The sequence below is a fragment of the Mauremys mutica genome, chromosome 4, assembly GCF_020497125.1.
Source record: "Mauremys mutica isolate MM-2020 ecotype Southern chromosome 4, ASM2049712v1, whole genome shotgun sequence".
In the NCBI taxonomy this organism is placed as follows: Eukaryota; Metazoa; Chordata; order Testudines; family Geoemydidae; genus Mauremys; species Mauremys mutica.
Window position 1 is genome coordinate 135,936,190 of NC_059075.1, and position 18,910 is coordinate 135,955,099.

Consider the following 18,910-nt stretch of genomic DNA (forward strand, 5'->3'; position numbering starts at 1 on the left):
CACTCTGTTTCCTCTCTGCTGTAGTACCTAGCCAAATTAGCCTGCAAGCTGCTTGCAGCTGATGAACCAGGTCGGACAGGGATCGTAAAGCCATTCACCCGACCCTGTGATTCTATGTTAGTAATAAAGAGATAGACTATGAGGACTGAAGAGGAGAATAGAGTGAGGCTAGCAGTTCAGAAGCAAAGCCAATTTGTCTAGAAGTTTGGGTGGCTTAGAACTTTCCTCTCCACACCCGTTCTCCCAATTCAGGCTCATCTCGAAGTGAGAGCAACTGTTCAGGATGAAGTTTTTCAAAAGACCTTCAGACAACCCCTAAAATTGTATCCATACATTTTCACCTCTACGTTTTTGTGTGTGCGCATGCAAACACCTGGACTTGTGTGTGCAAACTGCATTTACACATGAAAATCAAACAGTTCTGTATGTTGCGCCCTGATCGGAGCAGTCACGCCGTAACAGTTGACATTTTTTCAGCTGCCTTCCAGCTGATAATCTCAATGCACTCTACAAACATTAACTAATTTAAATCTCTCAATCCCCCATGAGGTCAGTCAGTGTTATCCCTGTTTTACAGTAGGGAAAATGAAGCCCCTGATAAGTAATGGGTCAAATCCTGAAAGGTGCTGAGTACCTGCAACTCCCATTGAATTCGATGTGAATTCAAGCTATTCAGTAGGTTTAAGATGTGATCTCAAGTGGTCACACAGGGAGTCTGCAGTAGATCAGGGAACTACAGCCCAATTGTCCTGAGCCCCAGTCTTGTGCCTCAACTACATGGTTTCCCCTTCCCCAATCCAGTTTGTGTGCAAAGATGCAAGTGCCAGATCCTCAGCTGGTGTAAAGTGGCACAGCTCCACTGAAGTCAATGCAGTTGATTTACACTAGCTGAGGCGCCAACCTGATATTTGTCCATGTAGAAACATAGACTTGGAAATCTGCTAGTGCCATTTCAGAGGCTGTTTTGGAAAGTGTGACCCTTAAATTAAAAGTTGACTAGGAAGGACTATATTTTCCATAATGCTCAGTTCCCATTTAAGCACCTAAATGAAATGGCAGGAGTTTTACAAGTGCTCAGCACAGAGTAGCACCCATTATTCCCAACAGGAACATAGTGGAGATTTTCCACTGTTCTCACTGGGAAGCTACTGAGGTCTCTGCTATGTTGAAAGTCTGGCCAGAAACATATGACAGAGGGATTAATTTGCCGCTTTATACCCACTGACTAGTTTGTGTGCAATAAGAAGGCTGCAAGACTCACAAATAAACAGCTGTGCTAAATCTTTACTCAACAAAACGCCAAAGACGACAAGAGACAATTTGACTCATTGCCATTTTCTTGCAACAATAGATGTAGAGAGCACTGATTAATATACAAAAGCAGAAGGCAGGTTCACACAGTACCCATGGTACATTTAGAATGATACACTCTGTCCATATAAACTTAGTATGATTCCATCAGCGTCCAGGAGAGAAGATTTAGGCAGGAGAGGGAATGGCGTGGTCCTTTCCAGCTGACTCCTGGCTGATGGGGCAAAGCCCGCTCTGTTGATGGCCATGTCATAGACAGAAGAGCATTCCTTGAGAAGGACATCACCCAGGATCCAAAGAGGTCATCCGTTCTGAGAAGGCAAGTAAGTGATCTCAACCTCGGCCATGTTTCTGTAAGAGAGAAAACAGACAGGGGCAGCTTCCGTGCTGTGGTTTGACTACGTAGCCTAAACCCTGAAGCCCTGGCATAAGCACCGGGAGATTTAAGTGGCTTTGATGGGAGCAGGAGCAGGATCCTAGAAAGTCACATTGCTAGAAGACTAACCCCATCATTTAGAGAGCTGTTAGAAAGGACAGTCTAACAGAGCTGCAGCATGGGGGAAAGGTCTCTGAATCTGCACAGAAACTCACGGGGGCAGAGGGAACTGGGATCCATTAATGAGGAAGGTGATGGTCAGCATGTTCTAGACATTGCTGCAGTCAACCATGTTCTCTGGAAGCAAAGAGACAGAGGGGTTAAGTCTAACAAACGAGAGCAGAGGATGCCCTTGCAGTGCCTATCAACAGAGGAGATTGGCACTTCCAGGTATCAATGCTTCTATCCAGCAAAGGGGAGAAATCACCATGCTGCACTCTGCCATCACACGGGCAGCAGCTTCTTCAGCCTCACTCATGCTCCCTTGTCCCCTGCCTTGCATGGGAACAGCAGCAAGGTTACGTTCAGTAAGCCTGCTTCAGATCTCCTGCTGATTTTACACTGGGCCAGCTGAGGTTAGTCAACATAACTCCTCTGGCTTCAGCAGAGCTACGTGGATGTACACCAGTCAGTGATAGGCCCCCCGGGCTTCAGTAGATTTATTTTTGATTTACAGTGATATAAGGGAGGTCAGGATCTCTCTCTCCAAATTTAAACTCAGAGAAGGATTTTCTGTACTTACTTGCAAATGTAGTTAATGTTGTTACCAGCTCTAAGCCTCCAGCTCCTGGGCTCCTCTATGAATCTTTGCCTGAACACACCACAGCCCAGCTTTATGATCTTGGAGTCCTTGTATCATGCATTGCAAAAACCCTCACAGGACATCCTCAGCATCTGTGCAAACCACTCGTAGCACCTACATCCTGGTTGTTCTGCTGAGCACCTACAGCCTCCAGGAAGTCCCCCATGTACTGCTCTGGGATGGTGAGCAGAAACGTCCTGGTGTCTACAATAGCCTGGGCTGGCAGCGTTGGCTGCACCAGCCAGTCACCTGCTGTCCAATAGTGAACCTAAGGAGGGAAGCCCAAGAGATTTCACTGTACACGTCTGTCAGCCACGAGAATGCCTCTGATGCAGGCAGAGCCAAGAGCACAAGGCTTCTGATACTCAACCTGCAGTTCAGAGACCCTTATTCTATAGAGCCAAGCACTGTCACGGGCCCCGATTCAACAAAGGGCAGAAGCACTCACTTAACTTTCAATGCATGCTTAACTCCCTCTCTGTTCACCAAAGCATGCAGCTAACTTTAAGGGCTTTCATGTATCTAAAGTCTTAGGACATGCTGAAGAACTTTGTTGAACTGGGGCCTAGGATAGAAGCTTTTATCATTATTGGCTCCAAGCACCTTTTGAGAGTGTCTGAAATCCAGATCCCGATGCCAAGCTCACCTGGGCCAAGTTCAGACCTCTCTTTAAGCAGTAATCCCTCCATTTTATCTTGAGGATGGCACAGCGGTTTCTTCCTTTGTTCTGCCTCCTGCCCAGGGAGGATGGGTTGACACAGGGCAGCTGACTCCACTGATGACATCTGGAGAGGCTCCCCAAAGGACAATAAGAAGGAAAAGTTCATGCCCACATTGATAACAGGGATTTGCCAACTGGACTTACTCCTCAGTACTGAACTGCCAGTAATGGATGTCCATGTAATCTGACCAGGGAAAGGCTGAGGGTCAACACCTCCAAACATGATGTCTCCTCCATAATTATACGTTGGCAGACACAGAAGATAGACAAGCAACATTTGGTGATATAGAGAATTATAGCAAGAGAGACAGAGATCTTACCGGGAGAAATGGAAATTGTAGATGGGTTCAGTAAGCTGGCTCTGCTTTGTACCATCTCCTGCATAACTGTGTTGTGTCCTGCTATCACTAAAACAGACTAAACCAATTCCCCAAATCCCACTGAAATAAGAATAGCAGAAGGGGCTGGGAGGCTCATCCTCATTCCGAGCAAATGCCTGGTGTTTGAGGACAATGTTCTGGACCTAGAGGGGAAGAAAATAATTGCTCCCAACTAGAATTTTACACAAAATTATGGCAACTTAATCAAATGACTGTCTCATTATTAAGGGTAAGTGATGCTCAAAAAAATGAGATAAAGCATCTCACAAAGGTTAGATGCTGATCTGATGCTTTTCTTAACAGCTGCATATACTTGATCTGGGGCAGGAGTTAGTGGAGACCACACTGCCTCAGAGAAGAAAATTCAAGGCCACTATATAGACGAAAAACAACAAATAAATATCTATATCTTTATATATACAGACACTCCCCGGATTACGCAAGACCTGACTTACGCAAATTCGCACTTATGGAAAAAGTTCCATAAGCCAGAAATAGGATTTTCAAGTTGCAGAAATTTTTGCGTAACGTATGGCTATACGTTTCCGGCTTACACAAAATTCGAGTTACTCAAGGCTTTCCGGAACGGAACGATTGCCTAAGTCAGGGGGCATCTGCATAGCTGTGGAACTTATGCCTAGTAATGGTCAGTATAGCTAACATTATTCCTAACTGACCCACGCCCTGGTTAAGTCAGAGCTTGACTCCATGAAAAAGTTGCACTAGTTTAACTTAAAAAGTTTTTAAAACCAATTTAATTAAACCACTGAAAACCCCTCGGTGAATGCTCTTGTTTTGATAAACAGTTAGCTTTATTTCAGTGTAGCTTAAGCAAATTAAGCCAGGCTTATGTTTCAAAGATAGCGAGGTCAAATGATTGTGATCCAAACGGCTGCTTAGAACAGAGAAAGCTCCTATCAAAATGTCAGGCCATGGGCGTGTTCCCTCTTTGCTTCAGAGGGGTTAATTTGCTGCTCCGGACCTTATATATCTGTACAGCATCTAGCACAATAAGCCTCAGAGCTGCCCAGAGGATTCAGGGGGCCTGGGGCAAAGCGGGGGAGTTGCGGCGCTTGTACACCCGGCAGTGGTCCGGGTCTTTGGCGGTATTTTGGCATCGGGGGGCCCTTTAGTCACTCCGCGTCTTCAGCAGCACTGAAGGGCCCCCTGCCGCTGAAATGCTGCCAAAGACCTGGACTGCAGCCAGGCCAGGGCTCACGGGGTCCCTGCGGGGCCCGGGGCAAATTGCCCCACTTGCCCCCCCCTCTGGGCAGCCCTGATAAGCCTCAGTTTCAATTCAGGCCTCTAAGTGCTACTGTAATATCAATATTAAGTAATGATAATGACAACAAGGCCTCTAGGAAAAATCCTTCGCCTTATGAAAGTGCCCTGGAATCAAACCACCCTGATTTTTAGATCTCATCCAATGGACCCCACACACATTGAGTGGAACATAATAGCAGAAAAGCCACATTGCACCTTCTAGGAATTTCTTTTCTGTAGAGGTTCTTATCCCATGCTCATCGTTACAGTGTCTGAGCACCTTCTAGTAGTGCAGTAAGTGATGACGTGCTTTGGACACAGACTGAACCACATTGTATACTGTAGTATCTAATCTCTCTCACGCGCTCCAGGCCAGACGCCCCTTTTCACTGGTGCCCACAGGCCAATTAGCTAATCCTGCATTCATGGCTGATGGAGTTTTCTCGTCCATTCACTGGTAAATGATGAAGTTTTAGTAGCCAGCTCCCCACCATCAGCTTCATCACATAACAGAACCTTCCTCTGTCCTAAATCCTCAGCCACTCCAGCAGCCCATCGGTGCTGTCTGCTTCAGTCTGTCTGCACTGCACCGCCGAATCCTGAGCGCATTGAAGTCAATGGCAGAACTCCCAGAGACTTCCACGGGCGCAGGGTTTGCACAGCTGCTGCTCATGGTTTCTTCTAGTCCATCGCCTCTTTAAGGCTGAGCTTGTGTTTCCGTATTAGGTTCTGCACTGGCAACATGTGACACAGTAACAAGTCTCAGGCAAAACTAAATCTACAGAGGTGCAACTATGAGAAGGCAGGGGCACCACATACCACTCCACTGGTTAGGATAGTCTTGGCTAGGAACAGAACCAGAGCCTCAGGACGTCCATGCAGTGTTACAGCATGTGAATTATACTGGCATTAGAAAAGGTTCAGAGAAGGGCAACTGAAATGATGAGGGGTTTGGAACGGGTCCCATATGAAGAGAGATTAAAGAGGCTAGGACTTTTCAGCTTGGAAAAGAGGAGACGAAGGGGGGATATGATAGAGGTATATAAAATCATGAGTGGTGTGGAGAAAGTGAATAAGGAAAAGTTATTTACTTGTTCCCATAATATAAGAACTAGGGGCCACCCAATGAAATTAATGGGCAGCAGGTTTAAAACAAATAAAAAGAAGTTCTTCTTCACACAGCGCACAGTCAACTTGTGGAACTCCTGGCCTGAGGAGGTTGTGAAGGCTAGGACTATAACAGGGTTTAAAAAAGAACTGGATACATTCATGGAAGTTAAGTCCATTAATGGCTATTAGCCAGGATGGGTAAAGAATGGTGTCCCTAGCCTCTGTTTGTCAGAGGGTGGAGATGGATGGCAGGAGAGAGATCACTTGATCATTGCCTGTTAGGTTCACTCCCTCTGGGGCACCTGGCATTGGCCATTGTTGGTAGACAGGATACTGAGCTGGATGGACCTTTGGTCTGACCCAGTACGGCCGTTCTTATGTTCTTATGAATACTGTACATGGGTAAGGAAAATAGAGGGTCCTTCCCTCCTTCACCACAACCACATTTTGTTCTGTTACACCCTCTCCCATCTGAGAATCTCAAAATATATTACAAACATCAGTGAATGAAGCTTCTCTGTGTAAGCTAGGTAACTATCAGCCTCTCCACCACAGCTGTGCAAAGAAAGAGAATTCCGAAATTTGGTTTCCTATAGGAATATAGAAGGAATTCTCCATTGTTCTCAAAGGGTCTGCCTACACTGCAATGTAAGCCTAAGGTTAGTGGGATTCAAGTCAGCTCACCTTGTTTTAAAAACTCCAGGCCTTGAGCATCTACACCACTAGTTCCCAAACATTAACAACCCATGAACCCCTTTCACTAAAATGTCAAGTCTCACGAACCCCCCTCCTAAAAATGAATATTTCCAGGGATTTTCTCCTTTACCTGAGTATAAATTATAAAAGCAGTGATCTTGGAAATCAAGGTGTATCAGATGGGAAACAGCATGAAGCCTTATTTAAAGAAGCCAACTCAGAGTTCCTCCTGCACAAGCATTCAGGTCTTGAACTGTCCAGGCAAACACACATTACAACAAAGCTTAAACTTGTTCTTCATTATAAGTTTAAAAACAATACTAGCTGCCTATTTCATTTTAAAAGCAGCAAAAAATATCCACCTCCCTTTCCATTTCTTCTAAGGAGTCTTGAAGTTTAAATCACCTCAGTGTGATAGATATGCTTGCTTTGATCTGCTGGGATCTTGGAAATCCAGGGACTCTGGGCTGCTGGTCCCGTGCTGCCCGAGGTCCCTAGGGACAGCTCTGTCCGCCATTAGGGAATTTTTTTCCAAGAACCCCCTGTAAAATTTTGTGAACCCCAGTTTGGGAACTACTGATCTACACTGATGGTTAACCCTACGTTAAGAATTTTCTAATCTGGGTACAAACCTGGAGCTCTGGTGCCCACACTGCAGCACGCAAACACGAGTCAAATCAGCCATTCCCCGGACTCCCCAGCACCCTGCTGAAATGTGGCTCTTCTAGTCCTTTCACTGTGGTGTAGAGTGGGAAATCTTGCCTGTCCACCCAGCATGTTACAGGACGTTTGAACAGCCCACCAAGACAGCCTGCCGGGCCGCCATTTTAATCTGTGCGCTCCCATTTACCAGTGCCAGTGTAACCCTTCTGCCGGGCCGAAACAATAGCAGCAAGGGCCGGGTTCAATACATAGGGGTCCCTTCCCCACAACATAATGCAAACCAGCTCGAGCCCCCAACCAGTGACCTGGGAAAATCTTACACACACCCCTGGGCGCCTCGAGGAGGCAATACTTCCCCTCTCGCAAGCACAGACTCTTGGTGTAGCAGAAAAGGCTTAATTACATGAGATAAACAACAAGCATTAAACTGGGAAAATACCTCAACTAGAGTTCATAGGTCAAACCGTGAGCAAAGACCCACCCCAGCAAATTGGGCCGTGTCCTTCTCTCGGGGCCCTTGAGTCCAGCAACCCCCAAATCACCCACAGTCCCAAAAGTCCCACAATCCAAAAGTCTCTGTCCCGGGTCAGGCAGCCCAGAGTTCAAGAGTCTCTCTGCAGAGGTCCCCCTCCCCAGCCTGGGTAGAAAGGGGCACCTTACGTGGTTCGGGGCCAGCTGCCCTGCCTCTTCGTGGGGTTCTGCTTCCACTAGTCGTCCCCGCAAACAGCTCAGCTCCGCTTGCTCTGTGGGCTGCTCCGCTCTGCCAGCTGCTCTGGCCCACCAGCTGTCCTGTGAGCCACTCTAGCCGTCCTCATGAGCTGCTTGGCTCCACTCACCCAGGGCTGAACAAACTGCTCCACTCCACTCTGCCAGCTGCTCTGCTTCACGCTATTGCTTCAGGCTCCCCCACTCATAAGCACTGTACTCAGTGCTCTCAGCTCAGCAAGTCCAGCTCTTCAGTGATTTCAGCTCTTAGTGATTCCAGCTCATAGTAGGGAAGCCCCAGTGCCAGTGAGTTCAGCTCAGTAACCCGCATTTAGATTCTTAAGGGAATCAAAAATTAACTCTGACATTCCACAGTGGAGAGAGGCACCAGTGGGACTGGTGCTTCTGGCTCACACAAGAAGCCTGCACCACTCAGTACAGATCTCTGTCCCCAGCCTCTCTCCTTTCAATAGGTTTTGGAACTCATGTGCCCCATCTAGCAAGCGCTATCCAGCTGACAATGAAACCCCCCATCACAAGACAATTTTGTAGTTCCCCATTTACCCAATCAGGGTGACAACATTTCATTCCTCCTGCCCCAATAACAATGAAATTGGGGCTCCCACAGCTGTGAAAATAACCATCCCATGCTGCTTTGCGGTATGCTAAGTGGGGTGGGAGTACCCATGCAAATAACCGAAATACCAATGCAACACTTTAAACTTCGTTCTGCACTCCCCATAATTTACCACCAGATGTCAGGGTGGGGCTCATCCTGACTCTGCTTACACCAGTAACATGGTGGAGGCGCCTTTTGAAGAGCTTCTGTGGCTTGCGCTTTCACTCCTGTGTCAGGAAACGGGCAGAGCTTCCAGGACTTACTGGTGGACGTTTTGATGGCGTTTTCTGACCCACCAAAGGCACCTGGCAGACTTTATGGATGGATCAGGAAGAGGAGGACACAGACACGGCAGACGTGAACTGGCTGATGTGGCTCAATACAGCCGGTATAGCCACTGACACCGCCTATGCAGACCAGCCCTTCTGGAGCAGGGCCACAAGCACAGACTGGTGGGATCACTTTGTCATGCTGCCCTCAGACGACCAGCAGCAGGTCCAGAACTTGCATATGGACCTTTGTGAGCAGCTTGGCCTAACCCTCCAGTGTAACAATACATGCAAAGGGGCAGCCTTACCAGTCCAGAAGCAGGTTGCTATAACTGTCTGGAAGCAGGCCCTCATAGACCACAGAGGTTGATCTATAATAGGAAAGTTCATGATAGGACCCTAGGTCCAGGACTGAGTTTGAGGGATGTGTGTGTAGACAGAAAGGGGTTTGGGCTCAAGTCTGGGTCTGAGCCCAGGCTTACACTGAAGTGTAGACATAGCCTAAGTGCCCAGCTCTTTCAAAAGTCTGGCCCAGAATGGATAACAGAGGGTACATTTACACTGCAATAAAAAACCCAGGGCATGGCCTGGCTCAGCTGATTCGGGCTTGCGGGGCTCAGGCTGCAGAGCTAAAAATGGCAGTGTAGCTGTTCAGGCTCAGGCTGGAGCCCAGGGTCCAAGACCCCACGAGTGGGGAGGCTCTCAGAGCCCAAGCCTGAACCTCTACACTGTGATATGTAGCCCTGCAGCCCCAGCCCACGTCAGCAGAGCTGGGCTCAGAGACTCGGTACTGCAGGGGTTTTACGGCAGTGTAGAAGGACCCAAGAGATTAACTTGCTGCTTTGTGTCCCAGTGAGTAGTGTGTGCACCATCATAAGGTCTGCACAAACAGACAGCTGGGCTCAACCTTCACTCAACAAACTCCAAAGACGACACAAGACCGTTGGATTCACTGCAGTTTATTTGTAACGATACATTTGGAGAGCACTGATTGTTGCATGCAAACCAAAGAAAAGCTATGCAAGGCATATGAAGAAGGATGCAATCTGTCCATATGAACTTAGTCTGATTCCATCAGTGTCCAGCGGAAAAGAGGAAGGGGAAAGGCTTTGTCCGAATCAGGTGGATGAACTGCTTGTCTAGGCTGATGGGGCAAAGCCCACTCTGTTATTGGACATGTCATAGACAGAATAATATTCCTTGAGGAAGACGTCTCCCAGGATCCAGAGGGGCTGCCCATTCTGGGAAGGCAGGTACGTGGGCTCAATCCCAACTGTGCAGTAGCCATTATTCTGTCAGAGGGAAAAACAGAGAGAGGTCACATCAGGGCTGTTTGACTAGGCAGAGGGCTATGTAGGCTAGCCATGGAAGCCCCAGCAGAATTAGTGGCAGCTTTGCAGTGATTGATGGGAGCGGCAGCAGGCCCTCCTACAAGCTCACAGTGTTGGAATGCAACCACCCCACCCCAGGCAAACAGAGCTGCAGTGCAGGAGAAAGGTCTCTGCATTTGCACAGAAACTCTGGCTCCCTGCTGGGTCACTGTCTCGGTGACATAAAAGTGTTTTATGCTGTTAAAATGATACATACGTTGAAGACGTAGGCAGAGGGGGGCAGCGGGAACTGGGATCCGCTAATGACGAAGGTGATGGTCGGCATGTTCTGGACATTGTTGCAGTTTACCACGTACTGTGGAAACGAAAGACAAATGAGGGTTACAGCTGTGACAATCGAGAGCAGAAGCTGCCCTTACAGGGCCTCCAATAGAGGCGAGTAGCACTGCCAGGAATCGACCCTTCTAGCCAATAGAGGGGAGAAACCACCCTGCTGCACTCCGCCCTCACATGGGCAGCAGCTTCACCAGCCCCACACACGCTTACGTTCACCACGCCAGCTTCAGATCTCCTGCTGATTTTACACTGGGCCAGCTCCTCAACTGGGGTAAATCAGCACAACTCCGGAGCTGTGCTGATTTACACCAGCCAGATCTCTGGCCCACAGATGTCAGTAGAGTTACTTCTGATTTACACTGGGGAAAGGAAGATCAGGAGCTCTCTCCCCAAACTCAGGAGAGACTTCCTGTTCCCCAGCTGTAATTAGTGCCGTCACCAGCTTTAAGACTCTGTCCCTGAGCTCCTCTAGGAACCCGTGCCTGATCACCCAAAAGTCCATCATTCTCATCTTCTTGTGTCTCAAATTCCTCATGTCAGGCATTGCAAAATCCCTCACAGACGTCCTCAGCAGTGCGGCAAGGCACCTGTTGCTCCTACCTCTCCATTGGATTCCTGAGCACCCACAGCCTGCAGGAAGTCCCCCATGTACTGCTGTGGGATGGTGAGCAGAAACGTCCCAGTGTCCACAATAGCCTGGCAGCCTTCGCTGCACCAGCCAGTCGCCTGCTGTCCAATAGCGAACCTAAGGAGGGAAATACAAGAAATATCATTAGAGCAATTTGTCAGCAAAAGGAACTGCTTCTGATGCAGGATGAGACCAGGTTTTGGATACATGATAACCTGCAGCCCCGGGACCCTTATTCTATACAGCCAAGCATTGTCCCTGGCCCTGATTCAGCAAAGCACAGAAACACATGCTTAACTCTTAGTACAAGCTTAAGCCCATCTCTGTTCATCAAAGCACTTAAGCATACACCTCACATTAAGTAAACGCGTAAGTCTCATTAACATGACCGGGATTTCCTCATGTGTTTAAAGTTCAAATTGGTTTGCAGAATAGAAACCTAGGTTAGGAGCTTTTATTACTAGAACCAAAAACCTGGATCCAAATTCCTTTTGAGGGTGCCTGAAATCCAGATCTGATCCAAATTCATCCTCTTCCAGGGAGAGTTTGAGTTGACACAGGGCAACTGACTCCACTAATTACAGCCAGAAAGGCGCCCTACAGACCATAAGGAGGAAAGGCCGATGCCTATGTTAATAAAGGGTAGCGGGGGTGGAGGGGTTGCAAACAGAACTTACTCCTGAATACCAATCTGCCAGTAAACCTCTTGGGTCACGGGTGCCCACGTAATCTGGCCAGAGAACAGCTGGGTGTCAACACCTCCAAAGATGATTTCTCCTCCATAATTATATGTTGGTTGGCTGGAAACATACATGGTTACGCATCAGACATATGTTACACAAACTACCCTCCTAAGGAGCAGGAGCTGTAACATATATGTGGATGGGGGGTGGGATGGTATGTGTGGTGTGGGGGGGGTCAATGGTTAGACAGAGAGAAAATAAACAGAGGGGTACTTATGGTAGTAGACCAACAGAGAGGACATAAGAATGGGCATACTGAGTCAGACCAAAGGTCCATCTAGCCCAGTATCCTGTCTTCCAACAGTGGCCAATGCCAGATACTTCAGAGAGAATGAACAGAACAGGTAATCATCAAGTGATCCATCCCCTGTCACCCAGTGGGTGAAGAGACATAGCAGTGGGTGTGTGGGTGGGTGAGCAGATGTATAGATACATAGAGTCAGATAAAGAGTAGGTGGGTGAGTTGGTATATGATATATATAGAGACAGGTTACAATGTGAAGAAGAAATGGAGTGCTATATGTGGTAATGGAGACAGAGAGAGGGATACTGAGAGAGATCTTACCGGGAGAAATAGAAACTGAAGATGGGTTCAGTAAGCAGGCCCTGCTTCAACATCTCCTGCATAGGTGTATAGGATCCCCCTACTGCCATGGCAGGATAAGCCATTCCCAAAATCCCATCAAAATGAGCATAGTAGAAGGGGCTGGTAGGTTCATCTTCACTCAGACCAAATTCCTGATTGGTGATGGCAATGTTCTGGACCTAGCAGGGAAGAAAATAATCGCTCTAACCTGGAATTTTACACAAAATTACAGTAACAAAATCAGATGACTGTGCCCTCTTATGTTTCTGATCAATTCAGCTATACCCAAATAAGCCACTCTTAAACAGACATAGGACTGTCAACACTGGGGTTTGCACTGATTTAACTAAATCGAATTAAATTCACACCTTAAGTTAAAACTGGTGCAAGCTTCTCATGTACACAAGCCCTTATTGTGTCCCGTATTAACAGGGTCCAATCAACAACATAAAAATCAAATGTACAGGACCAAATTCATCCCTGGCGTCACAACACTGAAACCAATGGAATCCAATCATGGATTCATTTAGCTCATAAAGTGTCCTCAGATAAATGTCCCCAAGTCCCATGCAGTAAAACTGGAGCAATGTGTCACATATTCTAGAGAAAAGTTTTATCAGTGACTTCTGCTGTTTTTAATACTAATGCAGTCCGATGATTTTAGAGATGCAGCCCAAATAGATTAGAAAACATGCCTTATAGCGATAGACTCAAAGAGCTCCATCTGTTTAGCTTAACAAATAGAAAGTTAAGGGGTGCCTTGATTACACCCTAAAAGTATCTCCATGGGAACAAATGTTTAATGACGGACTCTTCAAGCTAACAGAGGAAGGTCTAACACGATCGAATGGCTGGAAATTGAAGATAGACAAATTCAGACTGGAAATAAGGCATACATTTTTAACCATGACGGTAATTAACCATTGGAATAAGTTGCCAAGGGTTGTGGTGGATTCTCCATCACTGGCAATTTTGAGATCAAGATGGGCCGTTTTTCTAAAAGCTCTGCTCTAAAAAATATGTTGGGGAAGTGCTATGGGCTGTGTCATACAGGAAGTCAGACTCCATGATCGCGATGGTCCCTTCTGGTCTTGGACCGTGTGAATGGCGATGCAGGATAGGGCGGTGCGTATTTCACTTACTGTCACTGTGTCGTAACCCAAAAGCACAGTCAGGCTGCCACTCCCGTAGCTCAGGGTGTAGGTCTGTCCATCGTTGGAAAAGGTGGATGACTGGTTGGGGTTGAACCTGGCATGATTGGCTGGATTAAAAACAAGATCATGGTGACTCTCTTGGATTTCACCACCTCCCATCCACCCGGTGACTGAGTAGCCTGACAGGGCAGCACTTCCCAACAGCTGACGTCCCATGGAGTGAAAGAACAGAGCCAAGAGTTAGCCCAGGAGTTTCTGCATAACAGAGAAGAGCACTAATGCAAACCGCATCACCTCATTTTTTAACGTGCGTCTTCTATATGTACCTGTCAGGAATCAGGGCCTGTAGCAGAGCCCTGGGCAACCTAACGAGCACAGCTGGCCTGTGGTAGGCTGCCTGATTGCTGTGAAGAGTCAGCAAACTAGCGCCTAAGGCAGCAGCAGCGGCACAGCATTTGCTCAAAGCATCTGCCTAGAGCTATGATAGCTCCTGTGCCTCCCGCCTTGGCTGGCTCCAGGAAACCCAGTCCTGACTTTCGGCTCTGATTCCTAACTTGGGCTCTCTGACCCTTGCTTCTGGCATGGGGCCTCTGACTCCAGTTCAGACCCTGAGCTCCAATTCCTGACTACCACCTTCTCCTCTAACCTTTAGGCCTGACCCCTGCACTAACCACTGGCCATGAGCGCTTACGTCACCAACATTATCTATCTTCTTATCTCTATTGCCCCCAACAGCAGAGTAGCTAAGAAATTTGGGCAAGATCCTCTGTTGTAAATCAGCGTCACTCTTTGGAAATCAGTGCACCTATGTCGATTTACATCAGCTGAAGGCTGGCCAATAGTTATGCCATTCAAAGCAGTAGTTGTCTCCCAGCGTGACTCCTTGAACTTCAGAATACGCTGCAGCATCACTGCTGACGTTGTCGACAATGACTTTAGAATACCATAGTACCTTTTTATGAGGAAAGAGTGATCCATATTGTCGCCATAGCTTAGTGAAGCTCTCCAGAACAGGAGTAGCAGATACGGGTGTATGACATTCCCAAAGCCTGTCTGAGAGGACCAGTTCTTCTTGCCTGGTTGGAATTTGACTATGCTTCTCAGGAACAATGCACCCAGGACATGCACCTACGCTAAGGAGCTAAGCAGTACTCACAGCAGGCCTCGCTCTGGCAGTATGTAGAGGGCACCCACAGGTTGGAGGAGCCAGTGTCGAAGAGAACCAAGAAGTTCTGGGGCGGAGTTCCAATGCTGATCTGTCCAAAGTAGAAGGACTGCAAAAAAGAGAAGACGTGTGGGCAGGTGGATTCCTTTGCGCTATTAATCATTTAAAAATAATATTTTGCCCTTCTCTAACTACTTCCAGGTGAGGAGCCTAAAGGTTTTTAGTGCCATTAACAAGCTAAGCTTCACAAGGGGTGATATAAGAGGTTTACCATTATCCCCCTGATGTACACTGGGCAAAGGAGTCATGGAGAGGGGAAGTGACTTGCCCAAGCTCACCCAGAATTCAGTAGCACAGCCAGGAACAGACTCCAGATCTGACTCCCCGTCCTGCACTACAATCCTAACACCTTTCTCTGGAAATGTCCCAGAGAACATACAGCAAATACTTGAGAGTAACAGAGCAGAAAATAAATAGCAGAACCCAAGCACCGCTTTTTCTACAAATACTTGCAGTTTTCCAAGGTCTGCGAAGAGGGATCAAACCCTTCTATTGACTTATCGCCATAAAGAAGAATAGGTACTACGCTAATGGGACCATACAAGTACATAGATGTATTAGGTAATTATGTGGGTGGGTAGGTAATAAGCAAGGAATAGCTAGTGAGAGCTATAGATCAGCAAAGGAATAGAGAAAGAGCCTTAATACTCACATCCAGGTAATTGGCTATTGGTTCCTCAGCAACGTTGTAATTATTGAAAAAGTACTTTCTGGCTGGATCAACTTTGTGGTTCTTCAGGAAGTTCTCCAGCACTCCCTTCTCCTTCATGACCTCTCGGGCAGACTTGCCTTTCCTCAGTGTGACTCTGCACAGAATGAAGAAGAGAACTCAGAAATCAGCAAGGAAAGCGTTCATCCTTTCGTCACCTGTCATGTTGTCCCTGCCACGATGCTGTTCCCTCATCTTACGGACCTCTTAGTGGTCAATGTTCTACCACCCAAAGTGAGGAAGGTCGTGCAGAGGCATAAATAGATTTGCCCATATCACAGAAATAGTAGAAGGTCTAAAGAAAGATAAGGGCATGGCTTAGCTGAATACAGAAATGCTGATGTCTGTCTGTTACCTGTCTAGGTACTTCTATGTCCTCATCACTACAATACTGGCACTGGGATACTCACCTCACCAGCCCCTCTGAGAGATGGAGGCAAACCAAGGCCAGGATGAGCCACTTCATGGTGTTCGATTTCTCCACCAGCCGGCTCCTGTACAGAATGTGTCAGTCACCGCAGCAAAAGTGGGCTGAAGTCTGTGATATGGAGTCCCTATTTTTATACCATGGGCATTGTACCCAGGATACCCATTAATTGCTGACACCCAATTTCCTATCTCACCGCACTAATCCAATGTCAACACATTCTGTGTATTTAAAAATTCATTTCTTTTCTTGGGTGCTGAGATTATAAAGCAATTAATGCCTTCGATAGCAAGATCAAATGTCTGAGGTCCAATAAGAAGGAAACTTCTGCTTCTGACAAAGGAATGTCTTATCGAAAAATCAGCACACTGGAATATTATCTGTTTGCTTCAAACACTGGCTCATTCTTTTCAAAAACAAAGGAAAACATTCTTTAGACTGAATGGAAATTGATAATACTAATGAAGGGGCAGTTATATAAAGTGTATAAATGTATATAAAATGTATTTTTTCCTACAAAAAATGTTAATGAAAGGGAAACATTTTAATTTGCATCAAAATTTCTTGACCTTCCATTGAAAAGCAAAAACTTAAACAAAAAACAGTGTAAAGTGTTTGTGTTTCTTTTCTTTTGTTAAAAAAAATTTAAAAATTAAAATCAGAATTTTATTTGGAGCAAGCTTCGATTTTGGGGGGAAAAAAAGCCATTTACGCATTAAAAACAAACAAAAAAAAAACCTTACGACAAAAACTTTTCAACCAGCTCTAATCTGAAGTCACTTAGTGCTGGAAGGCCTTGTCACCATTAGGCAAAACGTGTGGTCTTACCTCAGAAAAGCTGGTATTAAGGGCTTGTCTACACTGCAAATTACTGTGGAGCCAGCCAGGATGTGACGCTACTGGGCCCCATCTTCCTACTCAGTAACATCCCACGCAGCCGCTGCTCTGGCACACTGAAAGTGCGAGAGTGTGGCTTGGCGTACTGCTATTTGAAAGCACAGTGCACCAAGCTGTACCCCAAGACTTTCTGTGCGCTGTAGAAGTAGCCATTACTGTGTGGCAAAAAGGTGCACTGTAGATCGACGCCCTCGCTTGCTATACAGTAATTTACCAAGTAGATAAGCCCTGAAATGAGGTAAAATCTAGCAAAGAAAAGGTGTTATGATTTTAACACGTGACCAGGAAAAGGTAAACCGTAGGCTCCATCACAGTCTTAATCTTGAGCCACTCCAACACATGAAAACTCCTAACTGCCTTGTCATCGCTAGGATTTTACCATCCGTCAGCAAACACGAGGCAGGAAAACCCAGGATTTGAATTCTGTGGAACTGTTTTCCCAGGACAGGATATAAGATACTCCCACTGATTGCAGCCTGACATCACAATCAGGCCCCAACTTCCTAAGGAGTTACTTCAACACAGGTAAGTGTCATTGACACCAACTCATCTTCTGTAACATGAACTCAGGGGCCAAGAAGTCCCACAGTCCTAGATCTGCACAGGATCTCAGGACAAAGCTCATTGTGAGAACATAAGAACGGCCATACTGGGTCAGGCCAAAGGTCCATCTAGCCCAGTATCCTATCGTCCGACAGTGGCCAATGCCAGGCTCCCCAGAGGGAATGAACAGAACAGGCAATCATCAAGTGATCCATCCCCTGTCGCCCATTCCCAGCTTCTGGCAAACAGAGGCTAGGGAATGGGCCATCCCTGTCCATCCAGGCTAATAGCCTGGATGGACCTATCCTCAATGAACTTATCTAGTTCTTTTTTGAACCCTGTTATTGTCTTGGCCTTCACAGCATCCTCTGGCAAGGCGCTCCACCAGTTGACTGTGTGTGGTGTAAGCCTTCCTCTTCTTGCCACTTGAAATAATAGGAAGGGTGAGGCCTCCGGGAACTCTCCAAGATAGCCCTGTAGCTACACAGGTGGACCTTTTTAACCCCTTCTTGGATGGTGGCTCACACGTGGAAGGAGGGATAGCTCAGTGGTTTGAGCATTGGCCTGCTAAACTCAGAGTTGTGAGCTCAATCCTTGAGCGGGCCATTTAGGGATCTGGGGCAAAAATCTGTCTGGGGATTAGTCCTGCTTTGAGCAGGGGGTTGGACTAGATGACCTCCTGAGGTCCCTTCCAACCCTGATAGTCTATTCTATCCCCTGACAACAGCTTTTTACTGATCCTCTGTTTGAACAGATGTAATACAAGGAGGCCCCAGGGACATCGGACAGCAACAGGGGCACAGGCAGCAGTGCATTGGGAATAGCTTTACCCAAGGTTTTCAGAACCCAAAGCAGTGGTAACTTAATAGTTTCACACCAGTCAGTGTCTGGAATAAATCAATGGGAACACAGCACTTCCAGCTGATGAAAATTGATACAAGTCAGCATGCTCTTATCTAACTATAATTCATTAGATTTACACACACACAGACATAAGCAACAGGCTTAGAACATCCCACATAATTACCTAGAATCTGAGATGGTATGTTAGAAGGCTTTCCCTTTACCCTCTCCCCTGGTTCTTGTCACATAGGCAGAAAGCAGAAGACCAGAAGTTCGAAGCGCAGACAATGCGATGTTTATTGAGGCTAGTTTCCAAGCAAGCATATTCCAAAGCCCTTCACACCAGTCGAGCTTATCTCTATACACTGAAAGAATCTGTTCCCCAGGGTTCCGTTCCCAGCTTTGACACCGCAGAGCATTTACCCCGTGTCCCCCTTCCCAGCTCTGACACCACAGAGCCTTGCCTGTGTCCCTGTTCCCCATTCCCTATTCATGTTGCCCCCCAGCAAACATTATTCCAATTTCCCTGTCCCCCACTTCCTGTTTGACCCCAGTTTATATAGTAATATTCTC

At 46.9% G+C, this 18,910-nt stretch overlaps 1 protein-coding gene and 1 pseudogene across 1 annotated transcript; both read right to left on the reverse strand.

Moving 5' to 3' along the window:
- Positions 1–1,613: 1,613 nt before the first annotated feature.
- On the reverse strand, positions 1,614–7,485 carry LOC123369073 (annotated as a pseudogene).
- A 2,497-nt stretch (positions 7,486–9,982) lies between these two features.
- Positions 9,983–16,093, reverse strand: LOC123369802 (pepsin B-like). Its single transcript, XM_045015770.1, has 9 exons — positions 16,038–16,093; positions 15,571–15,724; positions 14,850–14,967; positions 13,682–13,800; positions 12,519–12,718; positions 11,888–12,010; positions 11,183–11,327; positions 10,503–10,601; positions 9,983–10,207 (listed from the first exon to the last, which is right to left on the reverse strand). The coding sequence occupies exons 1-9, from the start codon at positions 16,091–16,093 to the stop codon at positions 10,055–10,057; spliced, it is 1,167 nt and encodes a 388-aa protein (XP_044871705.1). The 3' UTR covers positions 9,983–10,054.
- Positions 16,094–18,910: the final 2,817 nt, after the last annotated feature.

Coding starts and splice junctions, on each gene's coding strand:
- LOC123369802 (XM_045015770.1), bottom strand. CDS start 16,093: ATGAAGTGGCTCATCCTGGCCTTGGTTTGCCTCCATCTCTCAGAGGGG. Junction 11,328..11,887: donor TGGCAGATTGGTATTCAGGA/GTAAGTTCTGTT, acceptor TTCCCTCCTTAG/GTTCGCTATTGGACAGCAGG. Junction 10,602..11,182: donor CTCAGGAATCCAATGGAGAG/GTAGGAGCAACA, acceptor TCGTTTCCACAG/TACGTGGTAAACTGCAACAA.